Raw genomic sequence first — 27,801 nt, 5'->3', positions numbered from 1 at the left:
TGAGGCCCTTTTATTATCATGCATTCTCAACAAGGAAACCCGCACTTCAAAGCCTCGGCAAAAATTGTATGCGCGTGCAATTTCGCGTCTTAACGTACCACGAAAATAATACGCGCCGCGCCGTTTGCATATTTAAGTGTTGGCCAGAAGAACCGCGATTTGAATTGCAAATGCTCAAATTAATGAAAGTTTCGACGAAACCCGTGCACGGGCAATTTTAGTAAACACGGCCGTATCCTTCAGTTTACAAACGCAAAAGAAAACGCGTTAAAAATACATCCGGCTATATTTAGCCGTCTCTGAGCACCTATTGTTCGAAATTTTAACGGCGCTAAAAGTCTACTTATCACCTTGGTGCTTGGTTTTTATTCGCCTTCGCGCTTGAGAATTTACCTTCAGTTAAAAACTTTCGCGTGCACGCGTGTGCGTGTGTCTCCCGGGATATCCCGACTTTTCTGATCACCTATTCTCGAGAGACACAAGTCTGTATTTTTAATCAGTACACTATAAGCGCCTCCATTTACCCTTCCCTTTCTTAACTTTACTACTCGGTTACTTTCTCTTCCACCACGATGTCTACCCCTTCGACCCTGTCTTCCACTGCTTCGTCATCCGCGTCCCATCGGGCCAATAAGCGTCAAAGTTTCTAAATAGGTAACAGGCTTTACAAATAATTATGAGCTCCCATACAACACGTGGCCAGGTTCGATTAATTAGAGGTTTATTTTCATAGATAATTGTAGAAAAAATAACTAGATTCAATTAGCGAAGTTATATTATACACGTTTTTTACTATTATGTTTCCTACTTTTTATACTTTTCTTTTACTTAATAATAAGATCTCCTGCCTTTAGGTAATTGCACTTGATATCGATGTACTTGGATTGTCACGCTCCCTTTATTACAGGCGTAAAAAAATCAATTCTGAAAACAAACTTACGCATTAATTGTTATTTAATACGCGAATGATACATGTACCTCATGGCCCGTAAGCGCCCGCGTAAATAGAAAAATAGCGAGTGTATCATTTAGTGAATTATTTTACATCACTTAATTTCCCCCGCGGCGCATTGCTTGAAAATTGGCCTGAGGGGCACAGACGCTATTTTGAATACGACCTCGAAGCTGACGTTATCGGCATGACAATGGTGCGACAAAACTGTTAAATGTAATTAGTATTATAATAGCATTCCGGCGAGTGGCGATAGGGGGCCCATATCACTTAATTAATGCGTATCAACCCGAACAACAAAATTAAGCATCGCCGCAGCCATTGAAACTTGATTTAATGGTTTATTTGATATCATGACACGACGAGTTACAGTAGACGTGTAAAAATACTTATATAGTAATATATCGTATCTCTGGTTCGCTTTGACACAAAAATATTCCCATTGCGTACAGTGTCTGTGTCAGAACTTTTATATACTTTTACTATCATTTTATCATTATATCAGTGATCGCTATCTTAAGTATAAGTATTATATCCGAAAGAATAATGTATTCCTTAACTTATATAATCATTACATACTGTACTTATAAATATCTTATTTTCTAGATGGCTGCGTTATCGTGCGTAATGAGAAATATAATAATAAACAGTTTCATGTCCACATAACGTCTGAATCAAATACGATAACCTCTGCTACTTGCCCTCTTTGAATCCAATCTAAAAATATCTATAAACAATTGCATATACGCGATGCATAAATATTATAACGAACTGATATTCGCGCGTCTTCGCGAAACATGATTATTATTCAAATGGATATGATCGTTAATACGCATTAAAGATTTTTCTTTCGGTCGTCGAAGAGTGAATAAATGCGCGATTGTGCTTTCGAACATTGAAATAATGGAAATGTTGATCTACTTAAACGCAATATAAATCTTTTTCTTCTTCTTGTTTTAACTATAAATGTGTGAGATAAACGTTCGTGAAATGTGTTCAAAACAATTTTGTGACAAAACAAATATTACACTAAGGTCTAATCATAAATTCGATAATTAATCAAATAAATTAATTGGTATCGATACATTTTTAATCAATAAATTTTTATAAGTCTTATCAGGTCGACGAATTCCAATGATGACCTTTCATCCTCGCCACCAACTTCTTTCTATAATGAAACGCACTATCAAGGACAGAGCCATGAGAGAGATGACGACCGCCACTGCCATGAGAATAGCTCCATATTCTGTTGAGATCATTTATCTTAGAAGCTGTTCATTTATCGTGATATTATATCAGCATATTAATGCTAATACGTTACTCTTCAAGTCAAGTCAAGATGTCAAGTAAGAAGTAAAAACGAGGTAAGTTATCAAGTACTTCTTATCACTGGGGCAAAAAGAATCAAATTCAAAATACAACTATTTCGTGTGTGTGTGGTATATAAGGAAAACGATAAGAAAGAAAACTGTCTTATAACGATTTTTTTCTTTGCGAGATGCACACTTTATCTACAAACAGGATATTTATTCTCTTTTTTTCGAGTTAAGGACAAACTTTAGAATTGAAACTCATGATCGAAGATCGAAAATACACGTCGTAGTTTGCGTTGCTCGCGACGATAATGACGTTAAGTAGATTTTACGACCAGTAAATCGGAGGATACACGGAGCAAAAAGGGGGGAGAACACAATTTTCAAGCCGTCGGTACACTCACTTCGTGATGTCCTGTCTTCGATTTTCTCCCCGATCCTGTTACCCGGGAGCCACGTTTCCCTCAAGCCGCCGCGGTAACTGAACTTGAAGAACCGGTAAGGCGTTAAGGACATCGGGAGCGACGCGTGTTGGCGGTTAGTCTCTTCGGGATGGAAACCCGTGGCCGCGGGCGCTCGGGAGGTTTGGAAAGGCGCCAAAGGCATTTCCACCGTGTAGGACGGCATGTCCGTGGAATACGAGTCGCCGAATGTAAAAGGGCCGTACGGCCAGCCGATGTGATTCGGCGGTACGATCGCGCTGTAGGGCGGCGGATCGTCATTTTCCACGGCGTCGTTTACGATAATCGATGGCGGCGTTATCACGACGACCGGCGGATTGCTCGAGGGTTCCTCGACCTGCGCGTTACAACTTGATCCCGTGGACTTGTTCTGCGACGTCGGCGTCGATGACGACGGCGAGGAGACGTCACCCTGGTGATACGGCTCATCCATGGCCCTTCGTTCGCCAGGTTGAGCTTTTTTCATACATACCCTCGTGTCTCCGCGTGTACAACTGGACAAAAGCAGCTCGGCCTCCGGACATGTCGAAAGATCTACGAACAAATTCAAATGGTATATAGGTATCTTCGATTGCGAGTTTGATCTTTTATTCTTTTTCACGGCAACAAGCTATCCTATATCTCACGAAAAATATCGACGAAAATGAAAGATTTGGCGGGTGAGCTATTAAGATTTGACGATTTCGTAAAAATACGTGGAGAGCTTTGTTTCAATTTTATGGACCTCGCCGGCAAACATCGTGCAGATGAGTGCGTTAGTAAGATTGAAACATAGTCTTGGAAATATACTTAGTGCATTCGGTTGGAAATCTGTGAAGTGGAATTGAATATTGATTTATGCTAATTATTTTGCATAAGTACCGACACAGGATAAATAGTGGCTGACAGTACTATTTTCTTGAATTACTAGACAACCGGTTTTATTTTATTACTTTTACATATTATATACCCTTCTTTTCTCCCCTGTGATCAGTTGACTATTAACGTTTGACTTCTAACGAAGTACAAAGTCCAAGTCTTTCGCAGGACTGTTACATGTAAATCACAGAATCGTTTAAACTCATAACATGCAGCATTAACGAAACATCAACGAACTTTGAATCCTCGGCGCTTTCAATGTATGTTCGTTCGATTATTATTAATTTACGTTCACGTATGAGCCATGTTTCTTTCAAAACCCGACGAAACCGCACCCGGAATGATGCATATAATTTCTTTCGTGTCGTCAGCGGTGTTACGTTGCATTTTTATTCTTAGTCGACGCCATACTTTTCCATCTCGTATCTTGCCGTACGTCAGGAGACGGGTGGTTTGCAAATTTATTATGCGAAACGTATCAGGTAATATCGCACGAATATTGCGTAGGCGGGTGTATACCCGTCCGTCGTAGGGCGCAAAACCGGGAAATACCTTGAAGCGACTTTTGTTCGTGAGGGATAATTAATGGGGATTTCGCGCGTCGTCCTTCGCTGAATTTATTACAAACACGAAGAAGTTTTTCACGGTCATTTTAAATCACTTCGTCACGATGCAGCGCGTATATTCGCGCATACCTCGCGACCGCCGAGATGAATGGCGTATTTTACACCGCCGACTTTAATGTTGCTTTTTGTTGCAACGAGCGGCTCGAAAATGCGCGATGTCGTGTCGCGTTGTCGTGTCCTGGCGGTGTCTCATATTTAAATAGCGATACCGATCGCCGACCGTTCTATTGGAAATACACAAACATTATATATTTCATATATATAATACATATATACACACGACGTTGTATATTTCATACATATAACGTACATATTTCATCGCAAGATCCTTGAGAGTCCGGAGCTCATGTATTACCTTCGCACTGTTAAAGCGCAATAACCGAAGAAACACTTTCTATTACCGTACGCTCGTAAGTGGTAACGTGAGCCGAATTCCCGCGTTCCGCGTTGCGTCAGGCGCATGCGTCTATTTTAAAGGAACGTTTCACCCAAAGCATCAACCGCTTTCCATTCTGCGGAGACTCATAATACAGTCCACTTGGACAGCGAATAAAGTTCGTGTCGATCTTAATATGGAAATCTGTATGCGTTTGCATATGTAACATTTATATAGCAACGCTTCCGACGTTTCCTCGTGCGAGAGTTATCAGATTATGAAAAATATCATTAGCGAATGCTGTTCTCTTAAATAACACGTCGCGGAAAATTTATCACGCGGACGCTAATTACGTCAAAACTACGAAAAAAAAACAATAATCCACGCTCGTACGAAACCTTGCTAAAAATAGCACAAAAGTGAATTGCCTAATGTTTACTAGTCTTTTTTTTCTGTAGTTATTGAATACAAGCGTGAATCAGTGATAAATATATAAAATTAATGAACAATAGCCGGTTTCCTACAGTCGATCTACAGGAGAAATATAACAAGATAAATAACTTTCCTAAGGAAAGAAATATGTACAAAGTCTGATGATAAGCAAGTAAAAATGAAAGACTGACAAGAATTGGATGCTGAGATCCGATCTACGGCTGAGGCGGTATTCTTCGCAATACTTACTAAAGAGTCTTCTACATGGTCAAGGGAAATTTAAAGAAGATTAAATTAATATTATAGGACACATTAATCGCGGGATTCGACGTGGAAGCAGGCTACACAGTACGGTGTACAGTACTGCACGGTACTGACGCTATATTGACTCACGTGCGCGTTGTAAATCTGAAAAATAAGTCCGGCGCGTGCGTGTTGCAAGTCTGTCGCGTGTGATACACACTGTCGAACGATTTTGTATGTTTACGACCGGCAAATTTCAAGTTAGCAAGAGCAGCAACGTCTCTTTTCATTCTTATACCGATTGATAACTTTTTTCACCATTCCACATCTTTAATACTTCAACTAACATCGGCGTTTTTCGCGCGAAGTGTCGACAACAAGGACTTCACAGTAGACGGAGAAATTCGATTTTTTCAGCGACGATCTCACGAAATCCGCATGGTAATTCGACACAAGAGAGTCGCACAAACACGATGCCGGGCCCGGAAACGCCGTCCGTCATCGTCGAAGATCACGTCGAAGATCACGCGCGAACGGCGTGGACCGGTCCGGTACTCTTTCAAAACGCCACGAAGCGTTCGTCACACGCGTCCGGCGGCACGCACTACCGGTAAAAGTTACACGGCAGACCCGATCGCCGTGTCTCTTCCAGCGCCGACATACCTTCTTCAGCGTTCCCCGACATTTCTCCATGCTACGTGTGCCGACTCGAGTGACGACTGAGCGACGAGAGAGAACGTCGCCCGAGTATCGCGCGTGTTCGTGATCCGACTGGCCGACCACCGCGGCGATGCACTGCGAACGACCTGTGAGAGAGCGTACGTAGTGCACGTGCACACACGCGTATGTATGCGACGCGTGTCGCTCGTGCGATGGGTTTATCGATAATGCAATGTATCCATCGTGGCGATGGCACTTAGCTCCAACTGAGTGAACGCGACGGCGAAACAGCGGCCGCCAATCGTCGAGCACGACACGAGCACGACGAGGGGATGAACACGTGACCGATTCGGCCGATCCTCTAAGAGCCGAAGGGGACTCTCCGATGATCGTCCGAGTCTCCTCAAGGTCGCTGATATGGTCGGTTCTTGCATTGCAAATACGCTCGGCGTTGTTTGCGCGACAAGATCGTGAGAACTGGCCTGCGGGATACATGTGGTCGACCGTGGTAGAAAAAATACCCGTTTCATTGTCAGTCAGTTAGGCTGGCAATGTTAAAAGCATGTTAAATAATTAATGGGACGCGCCGGAATGGATACGGAATTCGGTGTTCCGCGGTGATTCACGGCCGACTCATCGATCAGCCGCCGGTCTACTCCCCGCTGTTGTCCTTCCCTGGATTAAGCAATAAGCAAAGTTTTCGTCAGCGAAATCCCCGTAGCTCGGTAATGCACGGCACAAGCGGCGATTGTGATTTATTTCGGAACGTCGCGTCATTGCGAAATGAAGCGCGGCAATTATTTCGCTCCGGTAGCAGCGGGCGGTATTGGATAACATCACTGAGTTAATATAATTCACGTAAGAAGTGGGTTAAGGTCGATGTCCAGTTTAACGCGCGACCTCGATGCAAATCGAGAGTTCCAATTATCCGAATAGCTTGTCCGTGGACTTCAAACGATGGAGCAGCGGCTGGACGCTGCCTGTACTTTACCTCCCGTGCGGTAAATTATATGTTGATCGGGATATCCGGATCCCGTGCGGTAAATTATATGTTGATCGGGATTCGCGGATCGCGAATAATTGCAATGTGAAATTAACATAGCGTGCGCATATCGAGCGCGAGCGAGCGAGCCCGCGATGAAACGTGTTCATAAGAAAGCTATTACTCGCCGTCAACACTGAGAGATGTTCGCAAAAAAAAAACCTCGGCCTCCATAGTTACCGTATTATCCGTATAAGATATTTGGAATCGATAAGTCACGAATGAATAAATCATAGCACATAAATGCGAGCGTGTTTCACGATAAGTAATAATTTTCAAACCATTTATTATAGTCACTATTTTCCTTTCAGCGTAATAATACTTATTAGTATCTCATCGAGATCTAGTGGAGCCGGACAGTATATGTGTATTTATATGAACAGGAACATACGCTCCCGCGATGATCAAGTAACACGTGTGAAGTGTGACCATTTCATGCCGCGTTCATATTGTCGCGTACGAGCAATTGTTTACCGAGTACGGCATGTCTTGAATGTTCAATCGTCGCCGTCTCACGGTCGTCTTTAACGGAAGACAATACTTGAGATTCGCACGTGTACTTAATTTTCAGTACAGCGTGCACAGCTCCGTCGCGAGGCGGCGAGGAGGCGCAGCGGTGCAAGGCGCAATATATAGCAAAGGTATCCATAAAAACTGATTTCACGGGTCGTGACTCGCATGCGAATTTCGCACGGTTTGTATAATCCATCGCACGGATATGTGATATATTATATTCGCGATTACGCGCGTTTCACGTATCTCCTCCTTTTCTTTCTCTCTCTCTCTCTCTCTCGGTGTCGGCGAGACAATTTCTCCGGAATTCGCGCAACGCTCGTTCCCGGGCCGGCCGTTTTACGGTCGTGGAAATAACTCGGTCGTGATTTCCGACGGATTCGGGAGGGATCCGCCGGCATACGCGACGATTTCTTGAAAGCAGGTGCCATTCCGGTGCGTTTTATTTCCGGAAACACAGCCGTGTCGTAAACCGACTGTGGGACGAGACGTCATACTTCCGCGTTATGCTACGGCCGGTGCGACAGTGTGGACGGCCGGTCCCCACGTTTCGCAGGTAATTGTACATGCGGCGTGACTTCTCTCCGCCGTAAATCGAAAGGCGAATCATTACTAGATGAAGACCGATGTAGAAGTGATTCTACGCTTCGACGTGATCGAAGCAAAGCCTTGCAAAGCCTTGTAACGCAACGCACGCAACAAGAGAGAGAAAGAGAGAGTATCGACGAGGGAGAAAAAGAATTATCGGATAATAATTCCGTAATACCGAAACGCACTAATTATAGTGACTACGACATAATGGCGGATGGATATTCCTCGGGAGTAGTGCGGCAAGTCCTGTAACACCGTGAAGCGTGGAACTCGGAAACTTATTATTAAGCACGGACGCGGCGTATATACCGCCGACGCTTTATCATGCGGAGTGTCGTTAAAATTATGATTATGAAGGCAACCCTTAATCTCGCGGGGCGGCCCCCGATCTCCCTCGCCTTTACTGCAACTCCGTGCGGATAGTGCAGGTGGTGCAGCGGGGAGTGGCGACGGGGAAAACGCACTTTCCGGGAACGTCGGTCATAAAGGTGGGTTACTGCCGGTGCGCTACGACTGCTTCGTCTACGTGAAACTGCTCTCATAGCACATTCGTGTCCTCCCTTCTTTCCTTACGCGTCGTGCGTATAAACGCCACCCCTCGCCCTCTCCCCCTCGTGTCGACATGTGCGTATATGACGCCGCGTGTCCTATGAGCCCGGCACGCAGGACGTACCTGTTCAACTTTGACGTCGTGTCCAGCGTTCGCGTGCGCGCATATGCGATACGGGGGACACCATATTCGAGGGCCGTAAACCGGAAGCGATGACGAGAGCGACCGGCGTAAGGAGTTATGGGTCTGGTAAATTAACCAATTGACCGTCTCGGCGCGAGTGCGCGCGTGCCTAATGAAAAATGATATCGACGATCGTTCGGGAAATGTCTCGCTTCAGCGAGATGTTCGCTCATAAACGAGGATCGCGATCGAGTCCAGTCGAATCTGTTGTTCCTATGTTGGTGCTGTGGCGAAGATTTTTTTCTAGCGTGAGTTCGCAGCGAGGAATAATTGTTCGTTGTTCGTCGGCGCGCCGTTGAAGTTTCCGCATCGTTAAATACCTAGCGGGATAAAATCGTGAGAAGCGAATGGAATCTATTTCCCCTCGAGTGAAAGAAAATTAAAATGAGAGAGAGAGAGAGAGAGACAAGAAACACACAGGGAAACAGAGACATTGTGACTTACAATTGAGTTACAACGGTCTCGACCATTGCGGCTTTGTACCGAAATCCCTCATCATCGATTCCCATTCTTTGGCTAACAACTTTGCAGCGGTGGATACGGGCGAGCGTTAAGGACCGTCACAAAACGAACGGACGGACGAACGAACGAACGAACAGCTGTTTAGCCACAAAGGGCGAGAACGAAAGCCTGCACTCGCATACTCTGTAGCAATTTCGCAAAGTTGCGGCTGCTCCAGGTACACAAGCCCCCGACGTTCCGGGACTGTACGGGTAGATTAGATTTGGCTTAAGAGTGGATGAACTGTCCTGCGATAAAAGCAGGTAATTCCGCGGCGCTCGCTAACTTCGACACGACTTGAGCGCCCGGAAAATAATCAGCCGCGGGGGTTGACTCTCCGGTGGTCGTGTTGTGGTGGGACCACGACACAGACAAGCCGCTCTTGTTCTAAAGAGCCGTTACGGCGGCAGCCCGGCCGAGAAGGGATCGTCTTTGTGCACGGTGGAAATCGTAAGATTGGTATCGCCGCTCGCCGCTTCCATCCGGTATTGCGCTTCACGGCGGAGGCGACGCTGGCGGCGGCGCCGTAGTGGTCGTCGCCTTTTATTTCCAGGGAAATTAACGACGACCGCCGAGTAATTGTCGGGCGTTAAGCTCCCGCGGAACGTAATTACGCGGGGACAAAGCGGCGCGCGAGGTAAATACGAAAACGCGGCCGCGGGACGAATTTGTCGCGCGGCGTTTTCGAGGCGATGAAACTTCTTCGGAACTCCCGTCGTCGTCGTCGTCGTGGTCGATTATTGTTCGCACTGTAGGTCTGGAGTTCTTTTCTAACGAAACAAATTTCTGACGAAACAGTGGCTTCGCGACGAATCTGAGCAACCGGATGATTGATAAGTTAAATGTTAGGCATGTCGATACGCGAACTACGTCACCGGTCGTAATGTCAGTCTCGAAATACGCGCGGACTCAAAAGCTGACTTTATGCTGAACGTATCCTTTCTCGAACTAAGTACGCTATGGCGTAATAAATTACAAAATCAACTTAGTCACTAATACCGTCCCAAGTATAAATACGTAAGATGTTCCTGTCGCGTCCAAAAAACAATCGGTATTATCATGTTCTTTATAATCATATATTCCGCTTCATTTCCGTCGAAAAGTTACATCGAATTTTTGGAATTTTATATTCACATTTATTACAGATTTGAAGAGACACAAATTGGATCCTGTTACCCAGATACAAGACCAAAGAGACCGGTGCGATAATTTTAGAAAATCTAATTAATTTTTTGCAACGATGTATTTTTAATTCTTACACAAAATGCGTTTCGGATGTTTTGCACGGAGCACGGCGGAATGTGCAAAATATGAGAGACGATTATGTGGCAAAATAAATCTCTATTGAATGAAAGAAGGAATTCCGAATTGCTCGTTCTTCGAGAGTTTTGTTTTTTTAGTTTGTCGGTGCGTGCAATCGCGCGCTGATTAACCGACAAATTCACAGGTACTACCAAAGGATCAATCGCGGCGGTTGCCTCGCTGGAACGCGCCCGTAGCTTTCGACGTAAATTAAGCGTCGTGACACCGTAATTACGGTGAGAACAAAGCACGGGGCACGCGCGATGCGCGCGTCGAAGTTAAACACGGAGATATAATGGCACGAATTTGTCGCGGGCCAACACGGACGCGCCGCTGCATCCGTTATCGGCGGCCGTTGCGACGACCGCGCGCCGACCTACAGGTAGGGTCCGCGGCTGCAATTTAAAAGTCCATTTGTTCCTGGATAACGTCAGGAAATGCCGACGCCACCGGTACCGCGCATTTTATCCTAAAAATATTGCGACTGAAAATTGTGTGCGAACCCACAGCGTACAGAGGAACGCGTGTGAAAGAGAGAGAGAGAGAGAGAGAAAGAAAGAACGCGCGAAAAACTCGCGAGAAAAAGAAAAGAAAATTAAACGTCTAATCGCAAAGATTTCATCGGGTTGGGAGCACCGCCATACCGCTCACAACGCATCGATATCGTGAGATAAAAATAATATCTCGCCTTACGTCTCTTTCGTTCAACGTCAAAGAGGATTGAAAAATGAAAAAATGAAACTTATTCTAGTTCGGACAATTTCTCCGAATTATTGAATTCATCTCAATGTCTACGTAAGTTCAAAAGGTTTGTCACTGATCAAAAGTAAAGATACAGCTGGTTAAGCAAAGTAAAATGTGGCTCTCGCTGTAATTGGAAGAGCGAGGTCTAAGAAGTGAGAATGCGCTCAATGCGAGAATGAGAGCACGAATCGACTTATTATAATCGCGAACGGTTGAGAAATCACGTCCGCATTTCAATATATACTTTATGTATAATTTAATATGTTAACACATCGTTAATATATTTATGAATACCTAAAGTCACTTTTTCATTTTATAGACGTACATTTTATAGATTTACATTATTTAATTCTGAGGTTCTCTCTCACACACGCACTTTTGATTACCTTCGATTACGTGGAGATCGACATGTACACACATTTAACGTAGCGTTGTTACGTCAATTTTTTTACTTTCTAATTTATCGAATAACCGAGTGGTTGACATTAAATTAAATGTTCGTTTGCGCAGTTTTGCAATTCTGCAAAACTGATCCCAATAGAAATCGTCGCAATTCTAAAAAAAAGAATAACTGACGTTAACCTTTGTCCTTTAAATCGTTCCGCATTGTGATAACATCATACTATCAGGCTTGCGATTTTTGATGCGATAAATAAGCAATTTCTATCATAGACAAAAATCCCTTTTATCTGTGTAAAACGTTTGTTACACGTAGCAATAATTGTTCTATATAGTTTTCAAGCATTTCTATAATCAATGCTTGTATAAAGCAACATGTAAAATTATATGAGATTATGGCTTAAAGCTGTTGTCAAAAATTAATGCGTTAGTCGTTATTAGTATAATATAATATATGCATGAGAACAAATATCAATGTCGACATTAAAACATCTATTAATATTAACATTTCAAGAAAACGATATCATCCTTTTATTATTCACTTTTATCAATGACATGGGGTAATCCACCGATTAATATACTAATGATAATTTTTTTTCGAATACTATCTACTGCGAAAAGAGTAGTAGCTGAAAATATATTTTTAATATGCGCTATACATATGAATGAACATGAAAAAAATATATTAGCGATGTTATTTTTGCAAGGACAATTAGCATTTACATTAATTATTTTCTCAATTTTATTATATTGACTACTTAAACAAAGGTATTAAGCGAGAAGAAACGCGAATTTCTTTCACGTCGGAATTAAAAAATGCGTGTCTGAAGTTTTTTCCGGCATAAAAAGAACGCGATAATACTTTGCTTGAGTTTCGATGATGACACAATTCTACATTTAGTTCTAATGGATCGCGATACATTTTATCCGGCTATACATAACAAAAGGAGATATCATTGTTATTATATTTTAAATGCAAATCACGTTATCGTTAACTTGCGTTGAAAATAAGATAACGCTGTTAACGTTTCCCCTGTGAATCCTCATGATGACACGCCACGTCGACGCACACTCTTTAGAGAACAATTAGCTAATTATCACGCGCGACTGTGCGAATCTTCACACGCGTTATTGCACGTATTTTATGCAATTTTGCAACGGCGAGTCTCCAGAGAGAGAGAGAGAGAGAAAGAGAGAGGGAGGGAGGGAAAAATATTTGATATTACGGAAAAAATCGCTGCGAGACGGTCAATTTCGGTATTCGATCGGATTCCAATTGATTCGTGAAAGTTTCGTCGTTAAATCACTCCCGATTAGCATAAACTGCCTTGTTGACCGGCAGGTTTTACGCTGACAATTACGTCACTCTCGGCTCGCTCGCGAGTCGGTAATGCGTACGATGCAAAGATGCGTGCGCATGTGCAATACTCGCGCGACCTTGGCGAGGCGCACCAACACGCACGCGACAATTGCTATGCATTTTATTTGCGAGAGCGAGAACTAACAGCCAGTACTGTTCATACTAGCCTTTCACCGGTCGCGTTGGTTACTCCTCGTGGCGCATGATACGTGGCGGGAACAGAAATAACGCATATGACAAATCGTCTCGATAACGCGCGGCTAATGTGCTATTACTTTTTTTTTCATTTTGCCACGGAACAAGTGGTAAACAAGAAGTTAACAAGTAAAGTAGAAGTAAACAAAGTATCGGCAAACAAGAAGTTACGGTTTCTTTGAACGGTCGCGCGCGGCCTCGCCACGTCGAGCTGGGTTAATTTTGAAGTTCCAGTGTGTGAGGGAAAGGAAATTTACGATTGTACTACAATAAATAAGCACGGCTATATTCATAAATATGAATGCGCATACTAATTGCGTATTTGAAATTGCTGCGCGAGAAGTTGGACCGCTACGTCGCACCGATATCGTCGACGATTCTTTCGAATGCACTCAGTTAGGTTAACGTGAAACGCGTTTTCGTCGGCCGATTCTCGGTTATGACACCCGTGCTTATTTCGCGCATTCCCGAATCCGGCCCTGATGCTATTTGAATTTCTTACGTGTGAGCGAGTCGACTGCGTAGCAACGAGTAGAAATCGCTAGGTTGGCTGACTTGACGGCACTCCGCGCGCAAACATCGCGCCGAGGTAAATGCGAAAAAGCTGGAATTCGCGTGTTACACACGCTCGCCGCGCGAATTTGCATGTGTTTCGCACAACACACGTGCGGAGCAAAGACGTGTTTTAAAATTATAATTTAAATAACGAATCGTGCGGTTTGAATGAACGGACGAACTAGCGGCTGCGACCGTTGATACGTGATCTCACTATTTCCATGACAAAACGTGCTTCGGATGATATATAAAAAAGAAAAAGTAGAGGGAGGAGGAAAATTTTCATCGATACGTCTGTCGCAACACGCCGATCTCTTAGATCGGGGAAACAGGATTAACGAGGAAACTTTCGCGCGATCGTCACGTCGATTCGTACGTGGAAACTGCTGCAGTTAAGAGGAGGAAAAACGGCAGATGAATTCGATCGCCCGCGTATTACAGTGTTCTTGAACTGGTGAACTGTTAACCACACGGTTTAATTTTAATCGAACTCCGATTCAACGTCGATCACCGTCGATAATATAACCAATTCATTCAATCTCGTGACGTTTTATCGCGAGACCGCTGTGTATGTACAGCCGTTTCTCCATCCGCGCTTCTTCGTTTCTTCCTCTCTCAAGAAATTCGTCGTTGACTTTACTCTCGGTATTACGACGACACGTATATCTCGCTGCAGCGAATTACCGTGGGCTGTCACACCATTGCCCGTTTCGCCTGCGCGCCCGACAGAAACCGCCTTCACAGCCGGAAATTATGTGGCGCAAATTCGGCGCTTCAGCGTTCGACGGCCTGTCCTGGCTGCATTTTACGGCGCCGCATGTTTGACGCCGATGTCTCGCGATGACCTGACGTTTTAAGATATCGTACATTATCGTGTACATTCGGTGATGCCGACGCCGACCGATCTCGGGAACGATATCGTTATTCGTGGGAGATATCGCGCGAGTCAGCATTATTCGAGAGGAAATGTACAAGCGGGGCCCGCGAGTACGCAAGTAGGGCAAGCAAGACCGATTACGGAAGGAAATAATCGTTCAAACAACGCGTGACTTCCCGGTTCGTAAACACTCAATAGCATCGACGTGCAACGGCGCGAGCCATTAATGATCACGACGTCTTCGCATTGAATAGACAATTTGCTACGGTTATTAACGATAAGCGCGTGAATGTGAGTGCGCCCACGACGGGATATAATTTCTTCATTTTCATGCGACACCTCCCGCGCTCACAACCTCGGACGTCTCGATTAGCTGTTTTGCTCTCGAATCGGGACGGAGAATTATCTTCTTACGCCCTCGTAACGTTGATTAGCCGGGCTAATTAACAAAATCTTCCGATAAATACGACTCGCTAATTGCGTATCCATATAAATTCTTTTTTCTTCCTTATTTTCTTTTTTCTATCATTAATAAGAAAGAGTCACGCCTCGCAATAGGGTATTTATGGCTATATCGTGAATGATGAAAAGGTATTTCTAAAATAATTGCATGTAATCAATTCCAATGCACGCTCGAAATGCAAAAGTTTGGAAACGTCACCCATCCGGAATATAACCGATTTGTTTGTCAAATCAAGCCGCCGGGATTCCCGCAAACGCAATTCCTACGCTCGTTGTCGGTTCTTCCTTCAAAAAAAAAAGGGGGGAGGGGGGAAGGGAAAAACGATCAAACGCACACGTGCAGAGCTTTTTCACGTGTATCCACCGTTATATAGGTAGAAGTTTGATTCGGTCGATGACACGACGTCACACACGCGTAACTTTTTTCCCCGTCGAGCATCGAGCGCATCGAGCGTCGAATCACAGCGACGAGTGTCACATTCGGCGCCAGGGTGACTTCCGGGGCGGCGCGCGGCAATGACGACACTCGAAAGAAGTAAACAAAAAGCAGAAAAAAAGTAGAGACATGAGCGATAAAACGAGAATGCGTGAGTCAGACGACGGGGAAGAGCCGAGATGCAGCGTATTCGTGAGTGCATCGGCGAGAAATCATGAGAATGAGGGGGGGGGAGGGAAGAGAGAGAGAAAATGTACATTTGTGATGAAGGCGCCACCGTGAAGCGCATGGCAATCCGAATTTCCATCGTTATGTGAACGGCTCATGCATTTTTTTACAGACACGCGCCTCGACGCCCGACATTGGCGCCGAAACCATTGATTAAACACCCCGGCGCCGACCCGATTTTTCCCTTTTCGCGACCTCTTCTTCCTACCTCCTGTCCTCCCGGTCTTTCTAGTCCTCGCGCGCGCCACGAGCATTTCGCACACGCGAACTTCTCGACCGGCGGTGGACACACACGCGAACGCGTGTTACGCCCACGTTATTGCCGATTGAGAAGCACTGTCATCACTTGAGCTTCCGACTAATCCATAAACACTGTTCTCTCTCTCTCTCTCTCTCTTTCTCGCGGAGAATTGCAGCACCTATTGCATACGAGAGCTTTAAAGCCGAAAGTCGACACTCGATAAAATACGAAAGCGAGGCACGGCCGTAGCAGAACGCAACGCGACGTGAGAGACTCTTCTCTCCACGATATTGACGATGCTTTCGCGATACTTTACGTGAGAGCACGTCCCGATCGGACGGCGATTTGACGGAATAAAAATAAATTCCTTCCAGACGGCGTGGCAACTTATTTCCTCGATCTTTCGCTCTCCAAAAAATGTTCTTCTATCCCGCTTGCTTCATCACCGTCGGCGCGCAGTTAGCAAATTATTTTGCTCACGCTGTTACAGACATATGAATATATCAATTAATCAAATGAAACATTATGCGACAGGAAACAACAGTTTTTTCATAGAATATTGTATTTATCGTTAGATATCCTATAGGTGCTAATAGAACTCATAAGGTCATCATACTGCGTCATACGTATTTATCTATAGGCGCTAATAGAATTCGTAAGGTCATCATACTGCGTCATACGTATTTACGTCATCTTTGAAATGTTGACGAATGGATAATTTATTGTTCGCAGAAATGACTTCGTTATTGGAGGGAAAAGCGCATCCAGACGGAGTAACGCAAAAAGACACATACGGCGAAGGGAATATGGAGCCTTTTCTACCGAAACAACAAGCGTCTATTAGGTTCATTTATTTGCCGCCCTCCGAACAATCTTCCGATAATCCTTACGTGACCCAAGCAGCTTACAATCCGCCTTACAAGCCGACCTTGAACGATACCGCCGGCCACAGCGGTATCGCCGAAAATAACGAAAGGAACGAGATAGCAGAGGAAGGTATATCTTACGTTAAGTCGGAAGACACACCAACAACCGGCTCTCGAAAGATACTCGTATCGGTCAATACGCAACATCGGGGCTGCTCGAGAAATTCTGGCCCTGTACATGTTACATTTCCTCATACGGCAACAAATAACTGCGATATTAACAAGTATCGTGAAAGCTGAATATTACGAAACACTCGAATATCTACTGGATATTCGCGAAAATCCGTTTGACATTTCTGTTGTGCGGGGAGGTAAAGAAAGACCTGATATTTTTTTTTTCGTTTAAACGTGAAATATTGGAAATAAAATTCCGCACAATAATGTAATACAGAATGTCCGAAACTTTTCTTTCAATCGCTCGTCTGAAAATAGAACAGATTAAACCGAGTAGAAAAAGCCTTCTACCATTTTGCAAATAACCACGCGAAATTTCGAGTTATTAATAATCGAAAATGGTCATGTATAGAGGCTTCATTAATTAATAACTCAAAAATTTGCAAGAGAGAGAGAGAGAGAAAGAGAGAGAGAGGGAGAAGAGAAAAATACAATTTTAGTGTATTGCTAATGTTCGTCTCAATGAATCTTATTGCTTTTCAGAGAGCTGTGGGACGTATCGTATCGTCGGAGTAGTGATACTAGTTATCATCAGCGTGATCATCGGAATGATATATTTTCTAATACAGTATCCGAAATTCGCACGTGCCATGTACAAGGCGATAGAGGCCGATGCAACTGACAAATGCGCGACGCCAATGGAAAAGATTACGGGATTCGCGAATCAGACAGGATGACGGACAAGATTTCTACCACGACTTTCGAGCCATCTAAAATATGCGACGATAATGATTGGGGGGACATTCAACCCGACATATACGAGGATAGAAATCCTCGTGAGAGAGATATCACGATATAAATAGATCGTAGATTAGACTCCGGGATCGTCATAATGTAACGTAGATATGTCGATTCAATTCAGTATGAATTTTCGCTCGTATAATCGAATAGTTGATGCTTCAAGCCCTTGTTAGAAAAGTCCCTAATTGTACGAATTGAATATGTCGTTATGATAATTTTGAGCTTGCCGTGTCAAAAAATATAATTGACTGACATTTTGTATGTTTTACAGTGAGAACAAACGACGAATGTATGTAATAAAATAAGAAAAGGATAAGGGAAGAAATGGCGACTCTGAAAAGTGATTTGAGAAATAAAAGTCGTCGTCTTCATAAATTTCATAAATTGATTCAATGTTGCATGATTCAAGCTGCGGTCTGGTATTTCTCAGTCCGTGATTATGCGCCGAGAGTTGTATTACGCTCATTCAAACTTCCCGCCTCTCGTTCGGTTTCTGCGGCTAGTGGGAGCGATTTTTCGCCCTGGTGAGACTGATAATATTGATGTTGGCACAACTGTTTATATTCCACAGACGATGAGTGTTCAACGGTGGCAATTCCGAGAGCACATTAAAGCCGCGTGTCATGAGCGGCTAACAAGTGAGTGTTCCTCCATTTTAGAGTCGAATTTTCGAAGTCGAATTCGCGGAGATGAATTCTAGTGACAGTTCGTACTAAAGCAGATTCGTTTGATATTATCGTATGTGTGTGTGTGTGTGTGTGTGTGTGCTCGTTTGATTCACAATAGCTTTATAATCTAATCAATTTCGTGATAATATACTTGCATATTTCAAAGATCGGTAGACAGAATTAGATTTTAATTAATTTCACGTAGTGAGTAATTGGAATTCTTACGTGGCGTAACGCTGCTGATTGTTAAGGCAGTCATTAAAGATCGTAATATTTTCGACGAACCTGCGGGCAAATTAATTGCCGGGATATTTACTGCGAATCGTAGACGTTGCGTCACTATAAAATTGCATGCAATTGAGAAAATCGGCACGCTAGCGCAGTCATTCACGCTGCTGTCATTCGTATTAGAAAGAAATATTTACTGACGTACAGGCACAATATTGCGCGACGAGAGAATGACTCGTTCAAATTAATGGCCGATAATGACTATACGTCACACATAATTATCTCTTTAGAGCATTGATACGTAAATGTTTTATTAGCCTTACTGAAATTAAACACTCGACTGTCATCCAGACCGTTTCACGATTTCGAGGTCAAGCCGATATTGAGAAATTCTAATTCAGTATAAAATCTCCGCAGTGACAGTTCGTCGTTCATTACAGGTGCGCACATGTCTGACCGTACACACGCTGTGATTCATACGGTCGTGAACCATCGGTAACGTCGCTGACGTCACAAGAAGCTAACGATATACATATCAGGTAGTCATAATTTTTTTGTTGTTTCTTTTTCTCAACCATGTTTATCAGGCACATTTATCATTATATCGCTATAAGATCGACTTTATCTTGAAACGTTAATAAACGATATTTTCCGATATGCATAAGCATATCCTTCAAATTCGTCAAACAATCCGTAAAAAGACGTTTCTGTCAAAGGTATCAAATTTGCGCAATCGGAAAATATTCAATTATATTTAACTGCACTAAAAAATGCTCTATTCTTACATACATCTTTTAGAATAATTGTGTACAACTTCGTTTAACCGTGAATATATATGTTTATAAGCGTTTCGCAAGGAATTCCTAAATTTCTGCTGAAAAACACTGCTAAAGCGTGACAAAGTTGGGGGGGGGAAATAGAAAATTAAATGATAATTAATAACTGCGATTTCTTGTTTCGCGTGAACCCATGATTTCGAACGATGATGAAATTTGCCCGCGAGTTATATTTAAACAGTCATTATTTTATGAACCACTTGATATCTTTTATCAATGATAGCGCGGACTGTTTGATAAATATAAAATCACGTTACTCCCACAGACAATAGCTTTATTATATAACCATTGCTCTTGACAGATTGTACTTCGGAAGCTATTACTACTCGGAATAAAAACTCCCAACTCGCGTAGTCGTCGCTTTTCCGTCAGTTTTATATTTTTAAACATGGCCTTATACATGTTTTGCACATGACACGGACGAAACAATGCCTTTCCGTATTAATCGCTTATCGCATTAAATGTTGACGCGCGTCGCGCGACAAATATGTTTCCGCGATATTCGCGCAGTATTAATACGTATCATAAAATTTCAAAACACGTATCTCATTATGAGAGAGACTTGCACGTTGACAAACAGGAAGCGATAAAAGATATTCTAAGAGCGCTTGTTGAGAATATATAGAGATAACCGTAACGTAAATTCGACACCGCGTCAACTGCAACGTATACAGAATATATATATATATATATATATATATATATATATGCTCATATAGTATATGTACACTTTACATAAAGACGTCAAACTCATACAGAATATTATCGCGCAGGGTATATCTGCTCTTAACGACTGGATAAGAAAATGCATACTTATGGGTTTTCATTCGCTGAGCTAAGAGGTCTCGACTATCAACGACGTTCTCTTCTTCGTCTTTGGTCAAGCGTGTAAACGTATTTAATCGAAGCAGTACATTTCTTACTCTTCGAATACGTGTCTCGAGAAACTGTCCATCTTTTATCTTCCGTGACGTAATTACGCGTTCTTTTTTTGCTTTCAGACTCTCAAGTAGTCGCCGTATAACAAGAAAACGAGACACATAACGATGCATCATCAACCAGATATTCACACGATAAGCAAAACGGCGCCGCCGTCGTACGCGGAAGCGATGGCGCAAAACGCGACGAAAGAAAATTCGTACGCACCCCCGTACGGCCAGCCGACAACGACGACGTACGACCAAGGCTGTTCGCAGATGCCCGGCTATCCACCATCCGCGCCCGCGAATAATTTCTACTCGAATATCCCTTGCCAGCCGTCTTTCAGCCAGTCGTACGTACAGATGGAATCGAGTCAGCAATGTCACCGCGCAACCGCACCCGCTATCGCCGTTTGCGTGGCACCGGTGGAAGCTAGACAAGATAGATCATGTTGCGAACGTAAGTTCACGCGGATCTCACTGAACATCGGTTGCTACTCTGAGTTTCACATAGGCCGGTATAGTGGACTTAACATATAGCGCACGGAAAGGAGAATCCCGTTGGGGTAACTGAATTTTTTGTTGCCCGAGGATCAGACGAAAAATCGATCGTAAGATCGAAAAGATTCCTGTTTTTATTCAGTCAATTACTCTTAGTCGTCTCAACCAAAGCTTGACGCATTTAAATGTTCACATGAATATTATATTCTCACTCGTGGTAACAGAAATGTTATTTTTTGTCGCTGAATTTTCATCTCTCGTCATCGAATTTTCACTTGGCTCCTGTTCAATTGCAGGAACTGAGTTTCACTTCCGTGGCGTAATAATAAATCTAGGATTTTTTTGGTCACTCGTATCTTGTTAACGTACTCATATATCATGACTCTTGGACTCTATATTAATGGTTCACTTGAAACTTGTCTTACGTGAAATACTCAAATTTAAATTCGAAGTTAGAACTAAGATTTTCAGTTGCGTTGATTTATCTGATGTATCCGTAATTGCGATACAACTGGTAAACTCGTATCTAACTTTGTATTCGAATCTGAATCTCATTTGAAACAGGTTTCAAGAAAACAACTCGATCATTATTATTTGCAAGTCGTGTTATTTATCGTAGCGTAAAATCACGCATGAAAAACGAACCGATCCTCGATATATGTTTACCGTTTCGTTGAATAATTAAGTCATGACGTATGAATATACAAAGTGTCTCAAAATAACTATATGCGGAGTGCACTGAAAGATTCTTGGTACCAAACGTTGTAATTTCCCATTTAGCAAAATTTCGTTCATATGGTAGTTTTTAAATGCGAGCTGTTTAAAATTGTCGAATTAGCGTATGAAGTTGCGCATGAGTCAGAAGCGGAACCACAGTTTACAAGATTCCCGTGATATTTTGTGGTAGAAAAAACATTTTCTACCTCGCTAAAAATTTTTTCCGCGTCTTGTATGCAATTGTATATATTGCAATTGTATATATTTAGATTTATTGCTATTTTGAATAAAACTTATTCATATATAAACGATATCGGTCCATCGGTATTTTTCAAGGCCACAAATATTTTGTTAAAAGTTTGAAACAACATTTCGTATAAAAAATTATTTATGTATTGTTTAAGCATATTACTTTATTATTTGTGGTCGTTCATTCAGTGGTGTCGATAAGAAATTCTTTTAAATAGATACTATCCGAATTGCCGCTATTTTTAATGAAACTTACTTGATACAAAAGAATTTTTTATCAATGCCACTGAAAGAACAACTATAAATAAAATAATATATTTAAAAAGCAAATTATTTTTTTATGCGAAGTATTGTTCCAAAAGTTGTTTTATTCGGTACAAAGAATTCCGTGCAATCCGCATGCAGTTATTCTGAGACACTCTGTAAAAAAAAAAATCGTAGTATCCTAGAACATGATAAATGTTATGATAAAGACTGTTATGTCGATTTGTGTGTAAATTTATATAAAAAGGCAAAAACTGTTACTTGTTTTCGATGTTATAGCGAACTTTTTTGTCTGTTTCAGACTGCGCCTCGTGCAACAAAAGAATCGCCATCGCTCTCGTATTCGCGGTTTTGGTTATGTATTTAATAAAGGTGATAGCGGCTCAGTAGCTATAATCAATCAATAAGTGTACAACGTATTCGCGATTAAACGCGATCATGCTTATATAAGAAGTGTCGTGCTAAGGTCGAATGAACTCGCTGAATGAATTAGTCGAATTATTTATACAATACGGTGAAGATGCAGTATTAAGCTGTCGCTGCTAGCACAATACATCATTGATGAAATCGACTAGACTGCTTCATCGAGGATTACAATCAATGACATGTCCAATCCATGTCAAATATCTATTTTTATCGATATGCAACAGAGATCATTAGATTGGCTTGTGATTAACGATCATAATTATTCTTACTGATTTTGACTTGAACTTGAAGTTAATCTCCCACACCCACTCTTGACACGTGTAGACGTGTAGACGTGTAAATTGATGAATCGTTATCGTGAATACATAAAGTATAGACGTAATAACAGCGATTTTACTTATGCGATGTATATATGTAAATGTCTTTTTATAGTTCGTTATTCTTTGTACTATATAGTTTTTAGATTAATTTAAGTAATAGCGATATAAAATGATAGCATTACGCAACAATGCTCGATACGAACGACCAAGAAATAAACCTCCAATCTTTATACACAATTCATCTTACACCTATGTCGCGTACGCGGATATGTTATGACAAATATCAATTATCCGGTGTTTCGCACGGATGAACGAAAAGCGAGAGCGTCGATTAACTTTTCAAGCCGGCCGTTCCCGCGAGACTAGCGTACTACTTTTAATAGTATCCCGCCGGTGCCAATCACGATTTAAACGTCACGGGAGCGCGTTGTTTCCTCGCCGATCGTCCTCACCAGCCGCGCCCGTCCGGCAACTCGCTATAAAACAGGTCATTGCCGCCCATGAACCGGCGGCGGCGCGATAAGAATCGCTCTTCGGCGCATCATGGCTCCTTCATTTTCCTGCGTTCCGCATAAAAGGACCTATAACGCCTATTCACGGCGACGTTACACGGTGTAAAATAACGCGATGAGAGGAAGAAGGGAGAATGAAGAAAAGCGGGAGAAGGCGCGGGTGGGAAACGTTAACGGCCCTTTATCACACAAGATCGTGGTGTAACAAAATCCCATGTACCAGCGCGGCGTTCAGCGCGTATACCCCGCGCGTGCGAGCATTAAAGACGTCGGTCAACGTGGGCGACACGCTGGAACCCGTAGCGTAAGTAACGACCATATTTCGCAGGCTATAACAAAATGTCACATACACGTTGAGGGCGCGCGGAGAGGGAGAAAAAGCCGGCGGGTGGGTCGCGCCTGGGGGCGCGCGACATCGCCCGCTTTTATTATTGGCGCAATAAAATCCCGGTAACTGAGTAATAATTTAAAAGTTGAGCGCCGTTCAGTTCTCTCTCTCTCTCTCTCTCTCTCGAGCACCTTCGGCGCCGCTACGAGGTGAGAGAAGCGCGCGCGTTCGACAACGCCCGGCGTCGCGCCAATAACCGCGATCGATGAAATTCGAACGAATATTCCGCGTTTCGAAGTTTCAGCTGGCTTTGTTTTACGGGCCATCGTACGGCCCGGGGTGATCGTCCAAAATCATACCGGGCGCAGACAGATAATCTCACATGATCAAATGCTGCAGGCGTGCGCTACCGCGCGACATTAATTGATTTTTCTCGTCGGAAATCAATGCGATTTACTATCTAAGCATGCGACTACGTAGTACGACGCTTTGCATGAACGCTCGAATTTGACTCACTCACCATTTCGCGTTGATATCCCGCGATGTCCGTACCGGAAAAAGGTTTCGGTAATATATCAAAATTTGGTAAACATTTGCCGGCCAAATATTTGATTATAATTACAATCAGGCGATTTAGTTCCGTATTATAAATGTATAATATACGAAACTACAATAATGTATGAGCGGAACTAAATTATATGGTTGCAATAATCCAATATTTGGGCAAATATTTGCCAAATTTTAGTACTAATTACCAAATCCTTTTCTCAGTGTGTAGCGTAGGTCCACATCCGTCCAGTATCGTTCCCTCAGCATCCAGTTTCTGCAACATCCGGCCGTCATTCCACGTCGATTGCAACTCACTTCACTACTTTCGCGATAATACTTTACGGCAATCCGTTTGTCCTTGCGTCCAAGAACTATATAACAATCGTTCGCTCTACGTGTATTATTCCTTAAATCACGTGACCTCCAATTGATGGGACGAGCTTGATAACAGCTTTAAGTTATTTTTCTCCTCAATTTAACGTTTGTATCCTAATTATTAAGATTATGTTATTTTACACAATTTAATTCCCCCTTAATACATTCAAATGATTATAATGTATAATTATAATAATTACAGTTCGCGATATCGAGGAATAAGCAACATTTCATGTTAAAATAATTAATCAACACAACAAAATGATAATAAATTTATATGCTTTTTTAGTATAGGAACACAGAATTCAGAAAAAAATATGTCGAAATGTGTATGTGAAGGTGTTCCGCCTCTTTAGATGAAGAAAAACGAGATTAGGAAGAACAATTCTATTCATTGCAAATAATATTTCCGTAATCCAAAGATTAAAGAAGTTTGTTGCGTGTACGATAATATGAATACGCGCAGTTTTACTAAAGTGCAAGATATTCCGGCACATTTGCGCGTAAAACATACAATAGCCGTGCGAAATATTTCATTACGTTGGCAATTACATATAAACTTGTAGCCAAAGTTATTTAAATAATTTTCTCGTTCGGGTGACGCGTCGAGAATTTCGAGAATACACGCGCACATACGCGCGTACGTCTGTTCAATATAATAATGCGTTACAATAGCAATGGCAGTGTATTTCGCGATTACCACTCATTTTATATCCGTCAAAAATTACGCGCGACGCAATTAATTCGCACGTACGGCGATTGGAATTACAGAACGAAAGCTCGTCGAAAACTCGTCGCGTCGCGCCGTTCGCTCGCTCGCTTGTTCGCCGACAGACGACGGAATTTACGAGGCGGCTTTTGTACGATCCCGGGCGAAAATCGATCAGAAAAGCTTGAATAAGTGCGGAGGACGCATTGTCGAACGGGCGAAGAATACGGGAATTGTCGTTAGCGCGGTGACACGTCTGAGTTGCGGAGCGGGGAGACGGGGGGACTAGATATACGGTCGGACGTTGAGAGTGTAACAAGGTTTTCCGTTATCGAGTCTAAGATATCCCTAAAAAACGAGCGCCGATCGCGATGCATCTCCCCATGCGGACTACGGGGGCGAGGGGAACGTCGGGGGGGCAGGGAATGGTCGGGAATGCGAGGAAAACGCGGTTTCGTTCGCGCGCGCGCGTAAAAATAGATCTTCCTCCGACGGCGGCGCCGCTACCGCCGCCACCGCTCTGCTGGAATTCGATATCCCTTGTATACGTTGCACTCCGCATCCCATTGTGAGCGCAAAACGAATTAAATATTTTCGCAACGCGAACTAGCGCGAATCGGGCGAGCGAGCGAGCGGGCGAACGACCCGAAGAATTCCAATGTAACGGGACGGCGCCACGTACACGCACATGTGTGGAGATCTCGTTCGCGAATTAAAATTAATAGAACGTCCATCGATGAAACGATCGCTCGTTCGTTCGCGCGTATATACGTATTTGTACCGACGGTATATATATATATATATATATATATATATATATATATATACGTGCGCACGTTGCATAGTTCAAGATTATCGTGACGATCGATCGAAGCGATACCTGAGCGTATATATGGGGAGGATTCCAAATGACTGTTGGAAAAGCGAGTTTTTCCCGGCTCCGTGTCGGACTTTCGAGCTCGCCGCCGGTGAGATGTGGGCTCACGCGGGGCTCAACGTTTTTGCCGTACCTTTTTCCGATAATTAATGTTCGTCCCTGTGCGCGTTCGCAAAGCGAAGCGGTAGGGACAAACGCGAAAGAGAGAGGCGGATCAGATTAATGATTGTTTTACTCGCTCGTCATTACGTGAAAGGCAGCCCTGGTTATCGCCTCGGCGCGAGATAGCGAGAGGGAAAACGACGGGGAGACACATCGTGGGGGTGTGGGAACGTGAAACGTGTTCTCGGGCGAGAAATCAAAGAGTGTCGTGCGTCATTCTAACTCCTCTCGGGAGGGAGGGAAAAAGTCGGGGCGAAATCGGCGGACAGAGCACAGGGACGTTTCCGTTTTGTACGAATTATTTTCTCGGCTTGCGCCGCGAGAAAAATGAGGCGCGTTGAAACGCTCCCGCCGCGGAAGGACCTCCTGCGCTCGGTCCCCGGTGTTTCCCGACGCACGCCGTTACACGGTATTACGGTGAATTGTTCAATTATAACAAATTGCTTTATTATTCGCGCATCTCTCACCGGCGTTCTTGCCGACGACGAAACGTTCAATAATCGTCGCGTAGCGCCTTGTTCAACCAGAATAAATCGTCTCCTTCAATATTGTCTATTCGTTTTATTTCCAAAATGTACACGTTCACTCAATAAACGTTTCTAAATCGTCAAAATCAATCATCACGGTGACCGTGAAATAGTAGTTGGCTAAAGGGGTAAGTTGGCAAAATTGATTATATACTCTGTTGTTTTCTATAACAGGTTACAGAATCGAGCGAGTAGAAATTTCACAACTATCTCTGAAATCCCTGCTCGGTTCTGTAATTTGTTAGAAAATAGCATAGTATCCCCTATTAAACGAAAATGATTTTCATACATCAATTTTGCGTGTGGGTAATGTAATCGAGTATATAGCATCGACGGCACAACAACGAAAACAACAACCGATGTGCAACAACGACAACACGTACGCCGATGGACGAACGATATCAGTCATTGATGGAAGCAGCCAGCTGCGCCGGAAAGCATCCTTGCGAGAAGAGAAATCGATTCACACGTGATCTGCAAGTTCCCGGTGACGTATCCTGACAGAAGACTACGGTAGAACATGCTGAAGCATTCTCAATTATTGGAGAAGTCATCGGAAACGTGCGGTTTCCAGATCCGAAAACAGACGGGATGAGAAAGCGCGGGGTGAATGAGTGAACAAAGGAAAGATGGCAGAACCAAGAGAGCGAGCGGCCTAGGGAAAATGGAGGGAAGAGGGTGGGGGGGGGGGG

The 27,801-nt window shown here is 43.2% G+C and overlaps 1 protein-coding gene and 1 pseudogene across 2 annotated transcripts; one reads left to right on the top strand and one right to left on the bottom strand.

The window, feature by feature from the left end:
* Positions 1–787: 787 nt before the first annotated feature.
* On the bottom strand, positions 788–24,909 carry LOC106748779. 2 transcript variants are annotated; one of them, XM_014627644.1, is made up of 3 exons: positions 24,431–24,909; positions 2,670–3,260; positions 788–2,198 (listed from the first exon to the last, which is right to left on the bottom strand). In XM_014627644.1, the coding sequence occupies exons 2-3, from the start codon at positions 3,190–3,192 to the stop codon at positions 2,098–2,100; spliced, it is 624 nt and encodes a 207-aa protein (XP_014483130.1). In that variant the 5' UTR covers positions 3,193–3,260; positions 24,431–24,909; the 3' UTR covers positions 788–2,097. The 2 variants fall into 2 exon arrangements, with proteins under 2 accessions (XP_014483130.1, XP_014483129.1); XM_014627643.1 differs by lacking the exon at positions 24,431–24,909 and adding an exon at positions 5,925–6,182.
* On the top strand, positions 13,249–20,700 carry LOC106748780 (annotated as a pseudogene).
* Positions 24,910–27,801: the final 2,892 nt, after the last annotated feature.

This window comes from Dinoponera quadriceps, unplaced genomic scaffold, assembly GCF_001313825.1.
Source record: "Dinoponera quadriceps isolate SergipeBrazil2010 unplaced genomic scaffold, ASM131382v1 scaffold3163, whole genome shotgun sequence".
Lineage (NCBI taxonomy): Eukaryota > Metazoa > Arthropoda > Insecta > Hymenoptera > Formicidae > Dinoponera > Dinoponera quadriceps.
This window is presented reverse-complemented; position numbering and strand designations above follow the sequence as displayed.

Bases quoted from the DNA above. Each gene is read 5' to 3' on its own strand.
- LOC106748779 (XM_014627643.1), bottom strand. From the start codon at position 5,946: ATGTCGGGGAACGCTGAAGAAG. The intron at 3,261-5,924 runs GTATGTCGGCGC...ATTTGTTCGTAG, and splicing joins GTCGGGGAACGCTGAAGAAG to ATCTTTCGACATGTCCGGAG. The intron at 2,199-2,669 runs GTGAGTGTACCG...TGATCTCAACAG, and splicing joins CGAAGACAGGACATCACGAA to AATATGGAGCTATTCTCATG.